The 19,897-nt window shown below is 40.3% G+C and overlaps 3 protein-coding genes across 13 annotated transcripts in view; 2 read left to right on the top strand and 1 right to left on the bottom strand.

The window, feature by feature from the left end:
* The window catches only part of LOC138933742 (dual specificity tyrosine-phosphorylation-regulated kinase 2), a 32,030-nt gene extending 27,601 nt beyond the window's left edge, over positions 1-4,429 (bottom strand). Inside the window, exons 1-2 of the mRNA XM_070296721.1 lie at positions 2,670-4,429; positions 238-2,597 (exon numbers count right to left, since the gene is read on the bottom strand). Of these exons, the coding sequence (XP_070152822.1) occupies positions 238-1,386 (1,149 nt within the window). The 5' untranslated portion in view covers positions 1,387-2,597; positions 2,670-4,429. The remainder of the gene's footprint in view (positions 1-237; positions 2,598-2,669) is intronic.
* A 1,410-nt stretch (positions 4,430-5,839) lies between these two features.
* LOC138933743 (microtubule-associated proteins 1A/1B light chain 3A) lies at positions 5,840-9,542 on the top strand. Of its 4 annotated transcripts, none has more exons than XM_070296723.1 (4): positions 5,841-6,172; positions 7,134-7,296; positions 7,370-7,563; positions 7,715-9,542. In XM_070296723.1, exons 1-3 carry the CDS (start codon positions 6,127-6,129, stop codon positions 7,533-7,535), a joined length of 375 nt encoding a protein of 124 aa, XP_070152824.1. In that variant the 5' UTR covers positions 5,841-6,126; the 3' UTR covers positions 7,536-7,563; positions 7,715-9,542. The 4 variants fall into 4 exon arrangements, with proteins under 4 accessions (XP_070152825.1, XP_070152824.1, XP_070152823.1 ...); XM_070296722.1 differs by having other exon boundaries at positions 5,842-6,172; positions 7,637-9,542; XM_070296726.1 differs by lacking the exon at positions 5,841-6,172 and adding an exon at positions 6,775-6,917 and having other exon boundaries at positions 7,637-9,542.
* Positions 9,543-10,227: 685 nt separating this feature from the next.
* Positions 10,228-18,438, top strand: LOC138933200 (orphan steroid hormone receptor 2-like). 8 transcript variants are annotated; one of them, XM_070295757.1, is made up of 9 exons: positions 10,228-10,419; positions 15,794-15,925; positions 16,091-16,192; positions 16,311-16,457; positions 16,549-16,813; positions 16,906-17,153; positions 17,245-17,441; positions 17,572-17,849; positions 17,933-18,438. In XM_070295757.1, exons 1-9 carry the CDS (start codon positions 10,363-10,365, stop codon positions 18,190-18,192), a joined length of 1,686 nt encoding a protein of 561 aa, XP_070151858.1. In that variant the 5' UTR covers positions 10,228-10,362; the 3' UTR covers positions 18,193-18,438. The 8 variants fall into 8 exon arrangements, with proteins under 8 accessions (XP_070151858.1, XP_070151855.1, XP_070151862.1 ...); XM_070295754.1 differs by having other exon boundaries at positions 16,311-16,475; XM_070295761.1 differs by lacking the exon at positions 10,228-10,419 and adding an exon at positions 10,436-10,764 and having other exon boundaries at positions 16,311-16,475.
* Positions 18,439-19,897: the final 1,459 nt, after the last annotated feature.

Below are 19,897 nucleotides of genomic sequence, written 5' to 3'. Positions count from 1 at the left end.
TGATGTATTCGATCAAAATGTTTCTTATTTATAAAGCCTTTAATTATATATAACATGCTTATCTTTATAAAAGTAACTGATTATTAACTTATAAAATTATCGTTAAATCATATAATTCAACGAATAACGGAAAAGAATGCATCGAGAAATTTTAGAGAGCCCGCGAATAAGTGCTATGAATATTATTTCAAACTTTCAGTTTACGGGACTAACAATAAGAGAATATTCTGTAATCACCTTGATGCCGCTGCGACCCTGTTGTTTGAGCAACACGTTCTCCGGTTTCATGTCGCAGTGTATGATCTTGTTCTTGTAGAGGGCATCCAGGCAGAGGAGCAGCGAGTGCGAGAATTTGCGCACGAGTTGTAAACTGAAGCCCTTGAAGTTGTTCTTCTTGATGAGCTCGTACAAATTGATGCTGAGCAGCTCGAATGTGATGCACATGTGACAGCGAAAGGTAAACGAGTCGAACATATGAATGATGTTCATGGTGTTATCCTTGTCCTGCTCGCGCAACTTACGCAATATGCGTATCTCCTCGTGCGCCTGACGGTGGAAGCGCTTCTCGTTGCGCACCATCTTGAGCGCCACGTGCTCGTGCGTCTTGTGATCGTAGGCCTTGACCACCTGGCCGAACGAGCCCTTGCCGATCACGCGCAGCACTTCGTAGCGATACGCCACGTGATCGTGTGGCACGTGGATGTACGAGCCTTGTTCGTTGTCGTACTCGTTGTTGTTGGGCCGGCCAATGATGCCCGGCCGTTTCTTCGCATTCGCGCCGATGAAGTAGATCTGCTGGTAATTGAATATCTCGTGATGCTCGTACGGGGTCAGCTTGTTCATGTACAGCTTCATCACCATCTCCGGCGTGATGGTCGCCGTCTTTGGTTTGACGCTGACGATGCTGTTGCTGCCGTTAGCAGCACCGGTGCCGCTGCTACCAACGTTTCCGCTACCGCCACCTCCGCCCTCGCCACCGCCTCCGCCACCGACGCCGCCACCGCGTCCACTACCGCTATTGGAGTTGCCATCGGAACGACCGTTTCTCACCACCGGACTGCTCGACTGGCTGTTGGGCTGCGAGTGCGAGTTGTGGCTCGGGTTGTGGCTCACGGGCCAGAAGCCCTCGCCTTTCCACGATAATTTTTGATAAGTGGCCGTGTAAGGCACGAACTCGTCGTCGCCGCCGCCGCCGCCACCACCGCCGCCGCCGCCACCGGTCTGCCTCAGCCCGGTACCTTTGATGATCGGCGGCAGATGGTTGCTGCTCTCGCTGCTCGAGATGTACGGCTGCGTCGAGATCGCGCTCGCCGGCACGAACGGATTCGATTTGGAGAGGGGCATCTCGATCCTGCTTACCGCCGCCGATAGAGCCAAGCTAATCATTGGTGTCCATTTGTTCGCGTCCGCTCTGTCTGTCCTTGTCGAGCCTCGTCATCGGGACGATACGCGAATCAATTCACGCGCGGTACACGTTTTCCGCAACGCGTACGCGTTTTCTCGCTCTTTCGCCGGACGTGTCGAAGAATAATAGCCCAGGCTCGACGAGAGACATGCTGCTCCGTTAGGACGACGACGACTTTGAGATCAGGCTCTACGTCCCGATCGCGCGGTTTAAATAAATTATATAATCGACTAAAGGAACCGTGCACGACGGGTCAGTCTCGTTCTGAACAAAGCCGGAAAATGCCCAGCTTGCGGACGGGAATGTGCGATTCGCTGCTCCCTGGAGACGACGAGGGGCGGATTGCATCGGAGATGACTCGTCAGAATGAATCGCGCGTGATGTACTGCTGGATACGAAATCAATTCCTCTAATTATATTCCCGGGAATCTCGGCGAGATCCTCGCACACGTAAATGCAGCGGACTAGAGAAGTTTCACTCGCGCGCGCTTCGACGAACGGCGAGTTAAGATCACGGCCTCGTGTTTAATCGACCGATATCTCCTCCGGTCGACGATCAGCTCGACGTCGCGACTCTCGCGTACTCGCGCAGACGGAAAGGAAGCCGCGAACGAAGAAGCCAAGAGAGAGAGAGCAGGAACTATGGAACCGCACTTTTGTCACACACGTCGATCCGCCAGCGGGAATCCCGCGCGTCGAATATTATCACCCGGTGCCCACCATCCGGACCTTTTCTCCTTCGACGATCGCGACGTCGTCGTCGCTCGCTCGCGACGTCCTTCTTCACGGCTTCACTCGCGCAAGCCTCCGAACGTCTTCTAATTTTACGATCTGTCGCGCGCGACGGGGGCGAACGCATCATCGCCGTGCGAGGAAGCGGCTAACCAACCTCCGACTGGTTACACGGAGGTTATTGGCACGGGGCCGTCGCGAGTTTGACGACTCTGCCGCAGTCGCTGTTGCCGTGCCGCTGCTGTTCCATCCCGTTTCGTTCGTCAGCGCCCGAAAATACCCTCGGGAAGTCTATTCACTGAGTATTCGCGACTCGCCGGTTCGATTATCATTGTTGTCGATTGATTCTCCTTTTCGATCCGATGACCTGATCCCGCTGCTTCTCTCGTCGACGAGTACGTATCCGCGATATAAATTCTATCCTCCGCTCCGTCGATGTATCTGTGTCGCTCTCGATCATCTATTAACATAAACATTCACAGATTCACATCAGGCAAATACACTTAATACGCGAATGACAGATATTACGCACCAACGCACGCACTTGTTCGCACTCGCGAGGCGAAAGCCGGTTAATAGTCTCGAGCGATGTACGTATCCTCCTCTTGTGTTCCTTCCTTTTTAATAGATATCCGAATGACCGAATATATGTGTGTAAATCGTTTACTAATTAATTTTCCCTTCATCCGTCCCTTTCTTTCTTCACGGTATACTTTCCACATTTCTCACATCCTAGCCGTCCTCTTTCCTTCGGGAACGCGCGCTTTTCGTCACCGGCACCGACGAATCACGCGGGTCTCGGTCGACGACGACATAACACCATGTACTGCGACGTCGTCGTCGTCGTCGTTCGCCGATTAGTAACGTCGCGGCTCGACGCGACAAGAGTCCCAGTTGACACTTGGCTGCCGGACAGCTGCTCGTTGACAGCGCGCATGAAAAACGCGTCGATCGACGATGTAAACTCGCAGGCAACTTCTCGACGGTTGTGCGAGAGACGTCGTCGTATCGTCGAAACGATCCGCGCGATCTCGCTCTTCGAATCGCTCTCCTTCTCTCCCCGAAGCACGGACAAAGGAAGCGCCGATCGAATTCGTCGCTTCTGGCGTACTGACTGGTGGCCGATCGCTGCCACACTGCTGCCGCCGCCGCCGCCGTCTCTCTTCCTCTCGCTCTCCCACGTCCTCGCGAGACTCTCCCCCTCTCCGTCTATCTATCCGTCAGTCTCGCTCGATCTCACGTCGCCCTTTCCGTCGCGCTCTCACACCACACCACCATATTCATTCTTTTTCCACCCCGCACGAAACCGCGACATCGGTCAAACGTCGAAGACGATGTTAACGACCGATCTCAACCGGGACGCGCGTACAAAATACAGAGAGAGAGAGAGAGAGAGAGAGACACGTACATAAGCACAGCAGCACGCGCACTCGCACACGATCGAAACGCGCGACTGTCCCTCGTGTTAATGCCCCTCGACGGAACGGGGGCGGGGAGGGGGTAACGCGAGGGGGACGAGATCACACGCCGTAATATACGCGAGGACGGATCTTCACGGTTACGCGGAACAACGCGACGCGACCGCTGCTACTGCTGCTTCCGGCGACTCTTGCACGACTTATCTCGTACGAGCAGCGGTGTCGGGATACGACTGTCCGCGCAACGCACACCCGCGTTGTAGCCGCGACACGCACAGGTGTTCGTTCGCGCGAGAGAGGGGAGCTCCAGCTATACCGTCTCGCTCGTCCAACACTCGACGCACACAACACGCGACGAATGGGATGATAATATCCGCGGAGACACGCTCGCGGTCGCGCGATCCACGCGACGTGTCCGTCGCCGGAAGCGAGGTGGTGTGCTCGCGCCCTCGCGCTCTTTGTTGATCCTTTATTCGGCGAGACCGCCGCCGCCCCTTCGCGCGCGCCGTCAGAGCCGGTCGGAAAAAGGCCTCTTTCCTTTTCTCTCTCCCTCTCTTTCTGTCTCGCCTGGCGCACGTTATATATCGTCCGTCCGTCCCGCGCGCTTATCAACGTCCGTAATACGTACGCGCTCCGATGTGCCGCCGCTGTCGCCGTTCGCGACAACGCGCTCCGCGATACCGCGGATCGTATCGTTTCACCTAGACGGCCGTTCGAGCGATCGCGGAGTCGATATCGTTCGGTTTGACGTTCGGACGATCGGTAGCGGTTACCGTTGATCATACGAGCGATAACCTTCCTTTTTCTCGAAGCGACCCTCCCTCGAGATCTACGACGATCGCGTCGACGAGCTTTGCCGCGACACTCGCGAGACCGAGTCTCTCATTTGACAAGCGACGCGAGTCCACCGCGTGCGCATTTTGTGCTTCATGGCGGAGACGTTGCCGCAAATTTCGCGGGACAATGCAGAACAGATTTGCCCAGACTGTCGCTGAGGATAGGAAACGCCATCTGCTCGCGAGATGGCGACACCTGACGACCCGAACACGCCGTCCGGTTTATCGTAGATAGTCCTCCATTATCCTTTATTCTGCATTCATCTGTATTCTAAAACAGCTGTTCTACCTGTCAACTGGAACGCTCCTTTGTCAGATGATTACACGTAGAGCTAGAGCGAGAAAGCGAGTGCTAGATAGAACGTGGAAGATTTTCATTTTGCGCATGTATCTAAGAATAAATGGGTTGAAGGAAGATATCAAAATAGAATAGAGAGAGGCAGCTCGGTTGCTAACGATTATAGAAAAGGGGATTTCTATTGTTTTAGCATTTTTTTAAAACGAATTTTGATAACTTTTATTATCACTTAACGTAATATAATCACATTAATTCCGTCTTGGATTTTAATTCGCATTCGAATACATAATACATTATCAGTCGAATATAAATTTATTAAAATTTTGCATCTTTAAATGTTTCCGTAGAAACGAGCGAGATATAGCGTATTTTTAGGATCACTTGGACCAAATAAATAAAATTAATATAATCTTGATTAATTTATAAAGAGTAATATCTATATTTTGTTATATATTTATTTTATCAATATGGATATTGATTATTAATTTCATTTATTTGACAGGAGAGAAAGATTAAATTAGGAAAATGTGATTAGCGTTGATGGTAGTTAAATTAAAGTAATTTTAACGGCTCTTAATGGAAAAGTATACTGGTCACGTCACACATACAGAGTTTCTATGACGAGTACAGATTTATCCATTTTCGAAAATTTGCATAGTCTATTAAATTCTAACAACACGCAAACGATCCATTAGCATTAAAATTTTCGAAACGTTTTCTTTTTATATTATCTATATGCGAATAAATTGGAATACGTCAATATATTATCAGTGAATATAAAAGGTTATTAAAATTGAATCTTTAAATGCATTTTGTAAAATCCATTTTACACAGATATATATTGTCACTTGTAGTTTACATAAGTATACATCATGTTGCTTCATAACTTTAAATAAAATGAATAAAAGAATAACAGGTTTTTAAACTTCACCAAAGCAATATATATAGTTAGCAAATCAAATTCACGTGGCATGATTTCAAAGAATTTCTTTTTTAATACATATTTACATATTTGTCGAAATAAATACTGATTTATCTGGAATATTGATTTTCCGTAATTATCTTCTTTAGTAATAATACATATTGCGTTTGTGCCTTATTTTGTAATAAAGCTTCGCTGTAGACGGAAAAAAAATTAATGGATCTCGCTCTTACTATCTTTCTCTGAATTGATATAGACTTTTATCATTTCTCCCAACAGTTTTAATATAGGAATATATCTGCGTAGCAGGGGCGCAAGTGCCTTTTAATTGCGTATGTAGTCTTGTTCGATCAATCTAACTTGACCTGACAAATCTCATACGGCGTCGTTGTCAGCCGATGTGTGTGCTAGCATTATTTTGACCCGAGAGCGAGAGACAAGTCGACCAGTCCACAGCTGATAGCACGTCGCGTACGTCGCAGTAGGTGATAGTGCGTTATAACGTTACAACGAACATGAATCTAACACCTAAAAGATCGTACAAGGAGAGACGTACGTTCGGTGAGTACTGCATGTATGTGAAATAGTATCAAAGTGACAGCGTTCTGTACTTAGGAATAGAGTAGAATAGATACAGAACAAAGGGACTATATCTTAACCTGGCCTCACCATTGACCTCGTATGTATAAGATACGCGGAATCTTTTAAAATCGTCCTTAGAAAATTATTATTTTCGCGTTACAAAGTTTCAGTTCAGTCTGAATAAGCGCGTTAGATATGACAGAATCTCGTCGAATGAACCAAAAGAGAGAGAGAGAGAGAGAGAGAGGGGTTTTTATTTTGTTATATTTTTTTTTATCCGATATTATCCTGCAAAATAGGCGATAAAATATATTGTTACAGCGTCCGTGTTGATTTAACAATAATTTAGAAACGCGTTCGATAAGTAACTTTTACAAACGCGTAATTATAAGAGAGATATAGCACGAACGTAAAAAAAGACAAGTTAAGGAAAAGAAAATAGTAATGCGCGCGTATACGTTTGTATACGTTTCAAAACGGAAATACCTTCATCTCCATATTTCGTATTGCAAAACGCATTGTTTAACATCTTTTTAGCACGCATAAGTACGTGGAACGGTCGATCTTATCCAATTTATCCGATTTTCGCGGTTTATTTTATATAGAAAATTGTCAGAATTAAATATAGAACGTGAATATAATATTTTTAGAACAACAATTACATTTCGCTATATTCGAAAAATGTATTCTCAGTGTTCAAAGATTAAGCGGAAATATTCTTTTGGTGAGTAGCGCGTGTTTGTGCAATGGATTACATCGAACGAGAATTCCGCCTTAAAAAAAAAAAAGAAAGAAAGAAAAAAAGAAATTTTTTTTAATAATTTGTTATATCATAATTTTCGATCTAATATTACATTATATAGGTTATATAATATAATTTATTCACATTGTAATATTTTATGATAATATATGAATGATATTTCTTTTTGTGTTAATTTAGAGCAGCGATGGGTCAGTGCAGAAGAAATTAGATCTCTGCATCCTAATAAAATTCCTATCATTGTGGAACGTTACAAATTAGAAAATCAACTGCCACTTCTGGATAAAAGCAAGTATCTGGTCCCAGATTTTCTAACTGTGGCGGAATTTTGCAAAATAATCAGGTATATTTTTGTGAACATATGAGAAATTATATTATATAGCTCATAATATATATTTCTTACTCTTTTTGCAAAGACGTCGATTGCAGCTGAATCCAACGCAAGCAATTTTCTTACTAGTAAATCAGAAAAGTATAGTGAGCGGAAGCTTGACCATGGCTGAATTGTATCAAAACGAAAAAGATCCAGACGGTTTTCTTTACATTGTGTTTGCCAGCCAGGATGTATTTGGTAATCATTAACCTCAGAAGCAAGACAACTTTAAACCAAGTAAATAAGAAAAATTTTTTAATATTTTCACGTTTTTTAACTTAGCAATAAAAATTAATCCATAAAATTACAGGTAAAAACAAAATACCTCCTTGGCACTTAAAAATACTTTGACAGATGTTTAATTTGCGAAATTTTGTGGGGATTTTAGATCTGCTAGCAACTCTATCTGCCTTTAATTGAATGTGCAGAATCTTTGTGATCAACTGATGGTACCTGCTGGAATAATTAACAGAACAATCATATTTGGAACCTATATATAAAATCATTACGGTGCTTTCTACACACTTTTGTCACAGATAAATTACATTTGATATATAAATTAACATAGCATCTCTGCTTAGTTTATTACTAGTAATGACAATTTCTATTATTAATTTTAACAGTAATAGGCTATATAAATGATAATAAGCTATAGGTAAGGATATATAATGTGGATTTTTTTTTTTTTTATGGGTCTAATGAGAGATTTATGGAAGATTTTTTTTTCTTCCATTTTTTCCCATATGTATCCACACTTCTGTCTTCGTAAAAACAAATTTGTAATTATAATAAGTTTCAAATATGGTTTTTGTTCAATCTGATTATTCTTTTATGAATAATTTATATATAGTAGCCAGTCTCTCTTAATTTGTTTATATCAATTTATGTAAAATTTACATAATTATTACAATAGCTTTTGTATATAATGTTTTTTGCCATCTAAATATTTTACATCTAAATATGAGATCAAAATCAAAATGGATGTAATATTAGTTTAAGAGAATTCTCGTCTTTTAAAGATTCCATTAATATTTCTGATTAACATACTTTTATGTGCTTTTGATGATATAGTTTTCTCAAGGACTATTAATGAAAATATCTTTCTATGGTAAAATCTTTATTAAATATTATTTTTATTACAAAATACACACTAAGATATTAACGAAAGTGTTCATGTATATAATATGCAGTGTGAAATGTACGGTGATATGCGTTAAATTCTCGTGAAATTATATTAAGTTTTATACACAAGATATATAAAATTGATCTCTATCGAGCTCATGATAATAAAGGTAGTTAGACACTATTTTAACTAGGAAAAATTCTTCAGTGTAATGTGTTTTAAGATAATCTGACATAAAGTATCCTCTCTTCTGAAGAATACTTATGCAATAAGCCATCAAAAGCGTGCAAAAATTTATTATTAATAAATTAAGCAAAAAAATCAGAATGAACGCAAGTATGTTTCTGAAACTTTTTAAATGTTGGATAAAAATAGTTAAATATTTGTACACCTGATATATAGTATCTTTAAACTTTAATTCTGCTAGAGCTTTATAGCTGATTGCCCCGATCCATGTAATACATTGTTCTACGTATCTATTTAATGTACTATGTTCTATTTAAAGCCACGTTTTTCCTTGTCTAAATAATTACTAATATATTTATGCGTTATATTGTCTAATCAGATGCAATTTTAAGTACATATAAGAACATATTTCTAATAATAGTGCAATTTTTTTCTAACACTGGTACAAAATATTGTAGCTTTTATGCAGATTGATTTTACTTTATAGGTGATTGGCATGTATCATAATTTTACATTAGTATTACGCAGCTCTGACATACAGTCATTGTACAACGGAAAATAGGATATTTAACAGGATTCGAAATATATCCTAAAACGTTTTAATTGCATTTTCTTACGCTTTCTACGCTTAAAATGAAATAGGTATATATCTGAGCTTTGGAGAGAGAAAAGAGACAAGGAACAAAGTGTAGAAAGTGCAATTGAAACAAACACAATTAAATTAAAAACAGTAGTGATACTAGCAGTAGTCATATTACATATAGTGATAAAGCTTTCATAATATACAGAGAGAAAGTTGTATGTTCCTCCTTCCCCCACATATTGTGCGACATATTTGCAATAAACTAATCTTTTTCATATTTGATGCCCTTATCGTTTTCTTTATTTATTAAATAATTTATTTTTAAAAACACGCAAAATTTCTACAATTTCAACAAATTTTAGACATATTGCAAAATTTCATTATTTTTGAAGACTAATATCTCTCTGTCTATTTGTAATCTAATTATATTTATTTTTAATTTATATCTAATTATGTTTATATCAAAATTTTAATCTGAAAGCTGTATCAAACATAAAAAATAGGAAAATCTATTAACGTTTCTGAAATTTTAATATCATTTCTCAACGTTTTATTAAATTACATTTACGTTAATAAATTAAAAATATCACATATATATTGTCTAAAGCGGGGAGCACACCCTTTTGTATAAACGCATAATCATAAGCATAAGGAAATTGATTGGTCAATTACCTTATGCATAAAGAAATGGACCAATCAAAATTTCCTTATGATTATGCGCTTATGCAAAAATGTGTGCTCCTCGCTCGAAACCTTCTACGAATTATTAATGTTATAGCGCGACAAAAAGCGAATCGATATGACGCGTGTTTTTTCCAATTAACCTCTCATCCCGCTTTCGAATGACGTATCAACATGGCTGCCGATAGTTTGCGCCGTATCCCGATGAGGCGCTGCGTGTCGCAGCATCCAGAAACCAGTCATCGATCTACTCTTGCTATCGCGAGATGACACGTATTCGATGACGCAGCGGGGGACGTGAGATGTCAGGTACGCGCAGGAAGGTGAGAGCGGCAGGGGGCGGGTCCGGGGCCGGACGGAGTAGGGGGACAGGAGACGGCGAAAAGGTAAAGGTTAGAGGAGGTTATGAACTCTAACCCGTGGATGTGCGCGCACAACGAAGCCTGGTAGCTACCAATCCGCTATGAACGGTGCTGATGACGCACGATCGGATCAGTCGTCGTCGCTGCTGACCGCGAAGGTGAGTCCCCCCTGGATCGCGATATCGCACGGTACCTCTCCTCCTCCGAGATTCGTCCTCGTAAGCAGGAGCGCGGTCGACGCGTTCGAGACATCCCGTGAGCTACGGCTACGCGACATTCGTGTCCGCATTCGTGTGCACGCCTCGTCGCTCTCGACTTCCTACCGAGGGAAGAAAGTTGCATCACGATAACGGGCGTCGTCGTCTTCGACGAGAATGTGACGCGTAGAGTTCGTGTTTTTTTTTTTTTTTTTTTTTGGAGGTCTTTGTTTTGTCCCTCTTCATCGGGGACTTCCGAGACCGAATCGCGCGGAGGTGATCCGTCCGACGCGACGGATTCTCCGGGTTAGTTGATGTGAGGTGGAAGGAGAATTTAGTGCGACGATAATCGGATCCAGGAGCGCTTCGTGCTTCTCGAACGTTTGTGTCCGCTTCAATGGTGTCAACGCGAAATCGTAGGCTTCCTACCGCAACCTGCGCTCCGTCTCTTCGCATCGAGTTATTTTGGACGAGTCTTTTAGTGTCTCCGTGATTTCGGCTGAATTTAATCGCGCGAATTGAGATTCCGCGAAAGTCTCGGGCGTTTTGCGCGCTCCTCTCTGACGTAACGCTTTTGTACGCAGGATACTCCACCTTCGCGATAAGTAGCGTGTTCTCTAAAAGTGCAATTGCTAATAATTTTTTATAAACTATAATACTCGCGAAGAAGGCCTAACTATCGTAGAATTCTCTCAAACAGAGAAACATAAATTTTGTATATTCATATTATTTAGAATTTTCAGGAATACGCATGCTTCGCGTTTGAATACATATTCAAAAATTTCGCGATAATTCTGGACCATCACGTGCGCGAGAAGGAAACATTAGACGTTTTGTTAATGTAATTGTTAAGGAGAACAAAGCTGCATCGTAGTCACGCACGTGTCTCCGCGTGCGCAATTTTATTTTTGAACGTCCCTTTTTCGCGTGCAAATTTATATAGCTATCATCTTCCCCCCTACCCCCCCTCTCTCACTCTTTCTCTCTCTCTCTCTCTTTCGCTTTTCGGAAAGAATTATATCCCATTCGATAGGCGATCCCCCATGCACTGTCGGGCGGGACGAAGATAAATTCGTGCCAATGGTGCGCGATCATGGTGGGTAGATAAGTAGAGAGGAGGTAACCTTCGGACCCACGAAACGACCTTTACCTGCCGGGGACCTAGACTAGATTGTACAAACATAATCATTCGCCGACCATTATTTTTCTCATCGATCACAGCGATTCCGAGAAACGTCTAGGTTGCATGACAAAAAAAAAAAAAAAAAAAACAATCGTCGTATTTATGACATTTAAAAATGTATGAAAGAATGAATTTAAGAATATGAATAATTCTAAAGTGACAGAAAAACGTGACAATTGTCAATTTCTTTTGTATAAAATATCAAAATAATTTTTTTGTTCATTTCAGCTACCGCGGAAGAAGAATAGATTATGTCTACAGACAGAATCAATTAACGCTATCGGTTGACACGATACGAATGACCTTAGGATTGTGACAAAGCTCAGACTTGACGCGATTAAAACATAAATTATTGAATATCTCTAATCTGCTCTCTGATAAGAGTATAAACAAGCGCGAGAACGCACAATTTTACAATGTATTGTATCATCGCCAGTCGATTGTCGGGTATACAGAACAATGCGAAGGATACGTAAACGTTATACATACACCTGAGAAATCCTTAGAACCAACCTGTCGCGCACACAAGGTAACCGATCGCTTACGTATGCGAGGAAAAAACGCGAATATATATATATATATATATATACAGAACAAAAAAAAAGACACATTTTATAGAGAAGCGCACAAAGAAATACTTGACATTTACATCAATTGTTTCGATTTGACGAGGTCTCTCTCTTTCTCTCTGTTGGATTTCATTATTATAAACAATATCTGAAATATTATATTTTACGGTTAAAGTATTATACCGTAACGTGGCGTTGGACGTATCCGAAATACGCGGCGGTATCGCACAAAGACCGCGCGCGCGAAGTCATAAACGACGCGATATTAATCTCGCGGCCATGCGCGCCCGATCTATTCTCAGTCACGGCGACCTCGACGGCGTCGGCCGATAAGTCATCGCGCGGACGCGTGTTACATGACATAACGTTCGACCGGAGAGAAGCCGCACTATTCGGACGCGTTCGCTCCGCTCAGCAGAAGCCGCGGCCCGAAAAACTTCGCGGACGCTATTACAGCTTCGCGATTGCAGCTTTCCCGTCTCTGAAAAGACGACGGATCTTTCCTATTCTTCATTTTTAGATTTTCATTATATTTCCTTATGTTATATATATTTTTTTTTGTCGTTTCGTTTGCTATATATATTTTTTTATTATTTTATTAGGATCTCTCTCTATGAAATTTTTCTTTTCTCTCTCGGCATTCTTCGGATATTTTCACCTCCCACGCAAAATCCGCCTGAAGTTTTATATTGTATTTGTTATCTTTTATATTATATCTCTTTCTCGAGTTCGGTATGTAAATTTTTAGATTGTTCCTTCCCATTGAACGTACTTTATTCGACATCCTTTAATCTTTTTCAATCCCCGTAGTGTGCGAGGTCATATTTGACATCAGTGACCGACGATACATCACTTTGGAGGAGATGCAGCCTATTCAATGCGAAAATACAATCTGAATAACAGCTTTCAAATCGTACATAGTGTGAAACATTGTTTTGCCTATATAATTCAAACTCCTTTAAATTACAAACATACGAAACATACTTTCCACCTATCACATTACAAAAAGATCACATTGTCTTTTTCGGTAATGGACGAGGGAGCGCGGCGGGGGGTGGGGTGGGGTGGGGTGGGAGGGAGAGGATCGTGCGATTGATCGCAGGCGTGTTACGTGACATAACTCGGCGCGCTCGGGTCTCAGGTATAGAGAGGCAAAGCAGGTACAAGAGCGGGAATGCACCTGGCCGGCGTGTGTCCCGGCCCGATACGCAAGAGAGTGACCTGCCAACCTGCGTGCGAGAGAACAGCTTGCCCGCTCGCTCGCTCGTTCGCTTGTCCGCCCGCCCGTCTACAACCGACCGACCGGCCTGCGCGTTCACCTGTGCGAGCAAGGTTGCTGCGAGAGAAGCCGTACGGCGGCGGCGGCGACGACGCGCGGCTCCTCGCGTGAACCACGAGCAGAGGAACGCGTTCGCCGTCCGGTCAGCTATATATATATATATATATATTATAACGTAACACACGTATCGCCTCGCGTTTCCGCGGTTTACGCCGCGGACCGCCGTGACCCGTACGAGCGACGACGCGCGATATCGTCCAAGAGTCAGCGGTGAATCGAGGGACCGATCGCGGCGAGCGAGCCGACACACGCACACACACAACAGGTAGCTTACCGTACATTCCGTCCTCGAACTTTGCGCGCGCGCGCGCGTGCTCTCGGAGTTTTCTGCTTCTCGTCTCGACTCTCTGGAATCGAAAGTGACTCTCGATACGGAGTTTCTTTTTTTTTCCTCCTTCTTTGATCGCGATATAAAACAAAAACGACGAGTTTATATTTATTTAACCGTGTGCCATTTGGTAACGCGCACCTTCGTGAGTCGTGAGCGCCCGCGATATTAAATATCCACGTGTGTGCTATAGTAATAGTATTTAGCATTGTGTTGCATCGAAGGTGAGATTGATTCTCGCGAACGCCCAACGATAAAATAATCTTCCGATTCGCAACATTGTATACGCGAATTATCAGGATTTAAATGCGATATGCGAATATCGCGCAGAGTGTTGAAGCGCGAGCGTGGTTGTACGATATAGGCGGTCACACTTTCATCTCGCGATGACCTTTCGCGCGTTTGACAGCTGCCGCCCACATTTTTACGTGTCGCGTGCGAATCAGGTTTTTTTTTCCTCAGTTTGTTTCACTCTTCCGCGTCGAATCGCGCGTATCGTCGCGTCTTATCAAGGTTTACTCGCGCGCGACGTGCGGTAAGTTTGCTCTTATCAGCGCGCCGCGGCTCTAATCCAAATCGAATGTATGCTTCGGATTGAAAAGCGAGGAGCAATTGCATTGTGACATTTCCGCGGAAGGCCAGACGACAGTCGACCTCGACGACTCTTGTGATACTTGTGCAAGAATGTACGTCGACGATGTTCCTATAATAACAGTACAATAATTGTTTTTTCTCTTTGAAACATCGAGTGAAACCAAGAGGTGAAAATAATCGCGTATATGTATATTTGGTTTTACGTTTTAATGATGAGCCAGCGTAGCTTGAAAATGCTGAGTTATTAAAAAATTTCGTAAAACGAATCAACAAAGGAGAAGAATTATATAATATATAATCTCTCTTGATATAAAACAATTTTTACCATTAACAATATTTATAATAAAGTTATAACATCTACAACACATATGTGAGATATATGAGACTCAGTCGCGAAAATTAAATACTAGAGAGAGAAAGAGAGAGAGAGAGAGAGAGAGAGAGAGAGAGAGAAGATTAAAAAAGAAAATATTTGAAGCAGTTAGCCATTCGTATAAATCGAAATGTGTGCTGTGTTATAAGACATTCAAACGTCCGAAAATCAAAATTCAAAATCGTAAGACGATAGTTTCTAGTTCGTCGTGAGACACGCTCTCTTTGACAGAATAGTCGGCAGATCGGTGCAACATAGTGCGACGTAGCCGGACATGGGCATGCATCTAACCGCGTAGCAACCTACGAACCGAACAACTCGGGACCATCTCTTTCACCTCTCAAAACGTGCTATAGGGAGGTGTGGGCAGCGGGACGGAGAGAAAGAGAGAGAGAGAGAGAGAGAGAGAGAGAGAGAGAGAGAGAGAGAGAGAGAGAGAGGATCGAGAAGGTTTCTCCCCGGCAGGTGGGGACGGCAAATGCTCCAGTTTACATTTTTATCCCGCGCCCCTGCATCGAGTTCCTCTTCGAATCGCGCAATCGTCTCTATTTTTCTCTCGAATGAAATCATGAACGGGGGATCGGTATTGAATTGTCACAGAACAGTGTATTTTTTCAAACAACAATGATGAACGAATAAATATTTATATCGAAATAAATTGATTGCTGTATATTTAATATATATATTTTTTAATATTTATATTTTATTTATGTCTTTCAATACTTTTATATATATATAATCGCGCAATATCCGGTTGAAAATCGTTAATGCTTGTTTAACACACATTAAAAGAGAGCCCATCCGTTTACGCTTTCGATTTGTATATAATAGCGCTCTCTCGGCATTTTAACGGAACGGTAACGTAGCGGATATTATGAGATCGGCACGGAAATATCTTGCACCTGAGATATATACCCGCATCTAACGGAGGCGTCCATCCGTTTTACAGAGAGAAATGGACAGGGATCATAGAGAACAACGCAATCATGACAATCTGAATGAGGAGTCGGATTGCAAAGTTGGAATGGATTTCCGTAATCTCTCTCATCAGCACGATCGTATGTCGGACATCGATACTGAGGTTCATTGTTCATCATAAAATTTTATCTTCAGTAATTACTTTTAAGCAAACAGTAATTGGAATTTATATTGGGAAATTATCAATTATTTTAACTCTTTTTTTTTTAATCCAAAATTCAATAAAAAATATGCATACATTGACTTTAAAATTGCTATTCTGTTACAGAGAGACATGGACATCGATCTGGCTGATCGCATTGACTTGCACGACGACAAGCCCGAGAAATTAGGGAGAAATTTTCATAATATAGGGCATCACCCAGCTATGGTGAGATTTTTTAAAATAAGAAACACAGTAACATAGAGCTAATAATTTTTTCTGTAATAAAGAAGAAATTTTGCGTATTTATTCAATGAAATATTGATTTTTACGTTTATTTTGATAGAGGGATGTAGATAGGGATCAAAATAATCACATTGACAATATACACGATGATAAAATGGACCACAAGATAGGAAGAGATTTCCGCAATCTGGGTCATCATCCTGGAATGGTTCATTTGCATCCCGGCATGGAGCATTTGAGTAACGATGTACGTATCGATGTCGAGGTAAATATCTATCATTGCATTGCATTAATTTGTTTTAAATGTTATTTTTATCTATGTCAACATTTTCTTATAGGTGAAATTAGCGAGAGATGTTCGTGGTTCGTTAGGTTTAGGACTATCCTTAGAACTCTGTGTAGTTTGTGGAGATAGAGCTAGCGGCAGGCACTACGGAGCGATTAGTTGCGAGGGTTGCAAGGGCTTTTTTAAACGCAGCATCCGCAAACAATTGGGCTATCAGTGCAGAGGAAGCAAGAGTTGTGAAGTTACCAAACACCATAGAAATCGTTGTCAATATTGTAGGCTTCAGAAATGCTTGGCTATGGGCATGAGAAGTGACTGTAAGTGAAATTGACTCATTCTTGTGATCATATTTCTTGAAATTTATTATAGTAGATAATCGATATAAATGATTTTATGTGATGTGTTGCAGCTGTTCAACATGAAAGAAAACCCGTATTAGGTGAATCAGCCACGACAAAAGTAGGTAACCGTAGCACCAGAGTAAAACCGGAACCGCAACAATCCACACCCGAGATACCCCCAGCTTGGGAACAACCCGAGAGTCCTAGCATGGAAGATCAAAGTAGCGATAGCGATCTCAGTGATGCTTTAACCTTAGCACGCGAGCGTTTACTCATCTCCCATGCATTGGACAGTATGGCTAAACTCATTGGTGATGTAAGTCGCGTGATTATGCTTGATCTTACATGTCTTGGAATTATCTTTTTATGTAAGTAGATTTTTAATGTACTGTAATATTCATTTGCAGACCGTTAATGGTTCAAGCGAACCAGAAGAAGAATGGACTGGTCAATTAATTTCTGAACGGAATACATTGTTCGAATTGAGAGCGCCCAGTCCGGCACCCGTATATTTATCTATTCATTATATATGCGAAAGTGCGGCTAGGTTACTATTTTTGTCTGTACATTGGGCGCGAGGAATTCCAGCATTTCAAGCTTTGCCGTAAGTACAATATATTTTATATACATTAGTACGATACATTTGTGTGTGTAAGAGAATAGTATATTTATCTTGATAATATTATATCTCAATCATAACATTATTTAAAATAAAATTGTTTTTTGTGTTTTAGAACTGAAATTCAAACTACTTTAGTGCGAAGTTCCTGGGGACAATTATTTACACTAGGTTTAGCACAATGCGCATACACACTGTCTCTTCCTAGTATTTTGACATCGATAATCAATCACTTGCAAGCTAGTATCGCACAAGAGAAGGTCACAGCTGGCAAAGTAAAGTGTGTTACGGAACATATATGTAGATTACAGGATTGTGTAAGTTCACTGCACAAGTTGCAAGTGGATTCCGTTGAATACGCTTATCTTAAAGCTTTAACACTTTTTAGCGCTGGTAAGTAAATTTAATTTAGACAAACAATAAAGCTTATCTGTTCATATATATCGAAGTAAAGAATATTTTTTTATCTTTTTTAGATAATATCCTAGCAGGTAGCTGGCGTAAAAAAGTTGAAGTTCTGCAAGAAGCGGCGTGGACGGAATTACAACAACGCACGGGCTCAGATAGATTACCTCGTCTTCTCTTGAGACTAGCGCCTCTCCGCTCGATTAATCCTAGAGTTCTGGAAGATCTTTTCTTTGCAGGCCTCATCGGTCGAGTAAGCGTAGCTAGCGTCGTGCCTTACATCCTTACCATGCAAGATTATAAAGCCGAGTCGGAAAGTCATGCGGGGTGACGAATACTATCAGTGCAATGTAAGTCGTGACCTAAAATAGTGATGTATATATAAATATTGGATGCCTTGAACATTTTCATACAACGAGACGAAAGTGCAAGAGACATGTAAAGAGTCAAAATCATTTTTTCTCCTTTTTTAAAGTCTCTGCACAAAGATATAATAATATGATTATTAAACGCGCGCATAAGTTCAAATTGATTAAGGATATATGTGGATTATTATAGTATAACAACTATACATATACATACATACATACATATATACATACATACATGCATGTATATATGTATGTATGCATGTATGTATGTATGTATGTATGTATGTATGTATGTATGTATGTATGTATGTATGTATGTATGTATATCTATGTTTATAAATTATAGATATATATACAGTTAGCTATCTGCAAGATATCTAATTGTTTACAATAATTATAGATATCCAATAAAACCTCTTATATTTATTATATAAATGAACATTACATAAAACTTTCCCAAAAGAATACATGATAGTTTGACATTATGTAGAATAAATTTTAAAAAGAGAAATTTTATTTGTATACTCTTCTAGAATATACAATTATAATTTCAAGTAAGAGCTTAAATAACATTGCTTGTTAAAATGGGCAATCTCTGTGAAGTGATAATCAGGGAAATGACTTTTATAATATTTATACATATATACAGTTAAATGAAAATACAACAATGCTTTTTGTTGCATTTTTAAGTATCCATAAAATGTATTATTTTTTTAAAATGAGCTTCTCTAACTGATCTCTATATATAGAAGCCTTAGTATCTAATATGAAATATAATTTTACAAAAATTATGTATCAACATATTACTTACATTGAAACACGATAATGATACGTTTATAATGTGTCATTATTAACAATCGAGAAATAATCTGTTATAAAAATATTTAGTTTATTCTTTGTATATATATATAGAAAGAAAGAAAATATTTCTTTATTTTAAATAATAACTGACGAGATATGTGATAAAAAAATATTAAAGAATCGACACTATTGTTTACAGAAATGCTGCTTGGTAAAACAAGTAACAAGTAACACATGATTCAGAGTTTTTATAATAAAAGAAATATGATGACATATTTTTGCTTCTAATATACATATTGAAGTTTTTGTGTGCACTAATTTTTATTACTTGTTCAAAATAGACAATAAAACTATATTTTTTGTAAGAGAGAAGCCTGGATACTTAACATATAGTTTAGGTAAATATAAGAGTTGTACATGCGTTACTTAATTAAATGTAAATTTCGTATTGTTAATTGTAATTATATATCTTAATAATTGTAATAATAGTGGATATACAGGATATTCCAGAGTTTTTCTATTAAAGGCACCAATTAGGAGTGCCTTTCAGATTTAAAATTATTTAAAGGTGAAAATCCTGTTATTATAAAATATTGAGATCATTAAATATTAAATATATTTTACATTTTAATATTTAATACTTTATTAAAGATTTTTTATCTATAAATGACTTTAGGAATCAGTCATGAAACAATGTCATGAGAAGTCCGGAACATCCAGTATATATTTTTCGAACGTATTAGATGGTTCTGGAAACATAAGATACTGCTAGTATTTTTAAATTACATTTAGTTTAATATTTTCATCAATTAATTAAATCATATTGGCCGCTTTATCTTTTTCATAAATTTACTAAAGCTGTTT

Source organism: Polyergus mexicanus, unplaced genomic scaffold (genome assembly GCF_030449975.1).
Source record: "Polyergus mexicanus isolate NDT 795.1 unplaced genomic scaffold, iyPolMexi1.0 SCAF_5, whole genome shotgun sequence".
In the NCBI taxonomy this organism is placed as follows: Eukaryota; Metazoa; Arthropoda; class Insecta; order Hymenoptera; family Formicidae; genus Polyergus; species Polyergus mexicanus.
Note: the sequence above shows the minus strand (reverse complement) of the source record. Positions and strands in the feature narration are given on the sequence as shown.

Bases quoted from the DNA above. Each gene is read 5' to 3' on its own strand.
- LOC138933743 (XM_070296723.1), top strand. From the start codon at position 6,127: ATGAATCTAACACCTAAAAGATCGTACAAGGAGAGACGTACGTTCG. The intron at 6,173-7,133 runs GTGAGTACTGCA...GTGTTAATTTAG, and splicing joins CAAGGAGAGACGTACGTTCG to AGCAGCGATGGGTCAGTGCA. The intron at 7,297-7,369 runs GTATATTTTTGT...CTTTTTGCAAAG, and splicing joins GAATTTTGCAAAATAATCAG to ACGTCGATTGCAGCTGAATC.
- LOC138933200 (XM_070295754.1), top strand. From the start codon at position 10,363: ATGAACGGTGCTGATGACGCACGATCGGATCAGTCGTCGTCGCTGCTG. The intron at 10,420-15,793 runs GTGAGTCCCCCC...TCCGTTTTACAG, and splicing joins CGTCGCTGCTGACCGCGAAG to AGAGAAATGGACAGGGATCA. The intron at 17,442-17,571 runs GTAAGTACAATA...TTTGTGTTTTAG, and splicing joins CCAGCATTTCAAGCTTTGCC to AACTGAAATTCAAACTACTT.